We start from the raw sequence: 734 nt of genomic DNA, 5'->3' as shown, positions 1-734 counted from the left end.
GGGTCTGAATACTTTCCGTACCCACTGTATATACAGCCTTGGTGAATATAAGTAATAATTTTCAAATCTTTTTTAATGTTTTTGAATGGTATTTGAAGTGACATATTAGGAAATAAGCACTGACAGTTCCACTGACATCCACTCTTAAATGTATAAACGAGGCTGAAGTGTAGCTTTACACTGATGAATAGTGTACTTGTTACAGAGAAAAGCTCACCTGCACAATGCCATGAGTTTGAGGTTTGAGGAGTCTTGCCAGCCTCTGACATGACTAACCTGAATGAGTACCTGAGACACCTGCCCTCCCTCTTCAACTCCACGGCTAACTGAAACCTAGTCATGAAATCACATATACACCACATATAATACAACACAGATATTTACACACACATCTCAGCATGAGAGAATCTGAGGGTTAGCAACTGCGTGAGTGCTTTGCTTCTGCACAAGCACTGTATGATAACGCTTATCAGCTTCACCTTCCTGCGGATGAGGCCCAACAGATGAGGTTGAGCTCTCTGGAAGTTCTCGTGCTGAAACTCGACACAATTAACCTGGCTGTCAGCTTTAGGCAAGCCAGCGTCCATATGTACCACTTTGTGGAAGCCATCTGTAGGTGGATGTCAGACACAGGATAATTAGAAAATGATGCTATATATCTATATGCTGTATATCTTATCATTGGCTGAACACGTACACATGTTGAGCTGGCGCACAAAGCTGGTCATGTTGCT

At 42.2% G+C, this 734-nt stretch overlaps 1 protein-coding gene across 1 annotated transcript; it reads right to left on the bottom strand.

Annotated features, from left to right (window-relative positions):
* Nucleotides 1–47: 47 nt before the first annotated feature.
* Nucleotides 48–728, bottom strand: LOC107735317 (heat shock factor protein-like). Its single transcript, XM_016547039.1, has 3 exons — nucleotides 698–728; nucleotides 480–610; nucleotides 48–333 (listed from the first exon to the last, which is right to left on the bottom strand). Exons 1-3 carry the CDS (start codon nucleotides 726–728, stop codon nucleotides 214–216), a joined length of 282 nt encoding a protein of 93 aa, XP_016402525.1. The 3' UTR covers nucleotides 48–213.
* Nucleotides 729–734: the final 6 nt, after the last annotated feature.

The sequence above is a fragment of the Sinocyclocheilus rhinocerous genome, unplaced genomic scaffold (assembly GCF_001515625.1).
Source record: "Sinocyclocheilus rhinocerous isolate Xijiao unplaced genomic scaffold, SAMN03320098_v1.1 C35969746, whole genome shotgun sequence".
NCBI lineage: Eukaryota > Metazoa > Chordata > Actinopteri > Cypriniformes > Cyprinidae > Sinocyclocheilus > Sinocyclocheilus rhinocerous.
The sequence above is the reverse complement of the archived record's forward strand: the minus strand, read 5'-3'. Positions and strand labels throughout refer to the sequence as shown.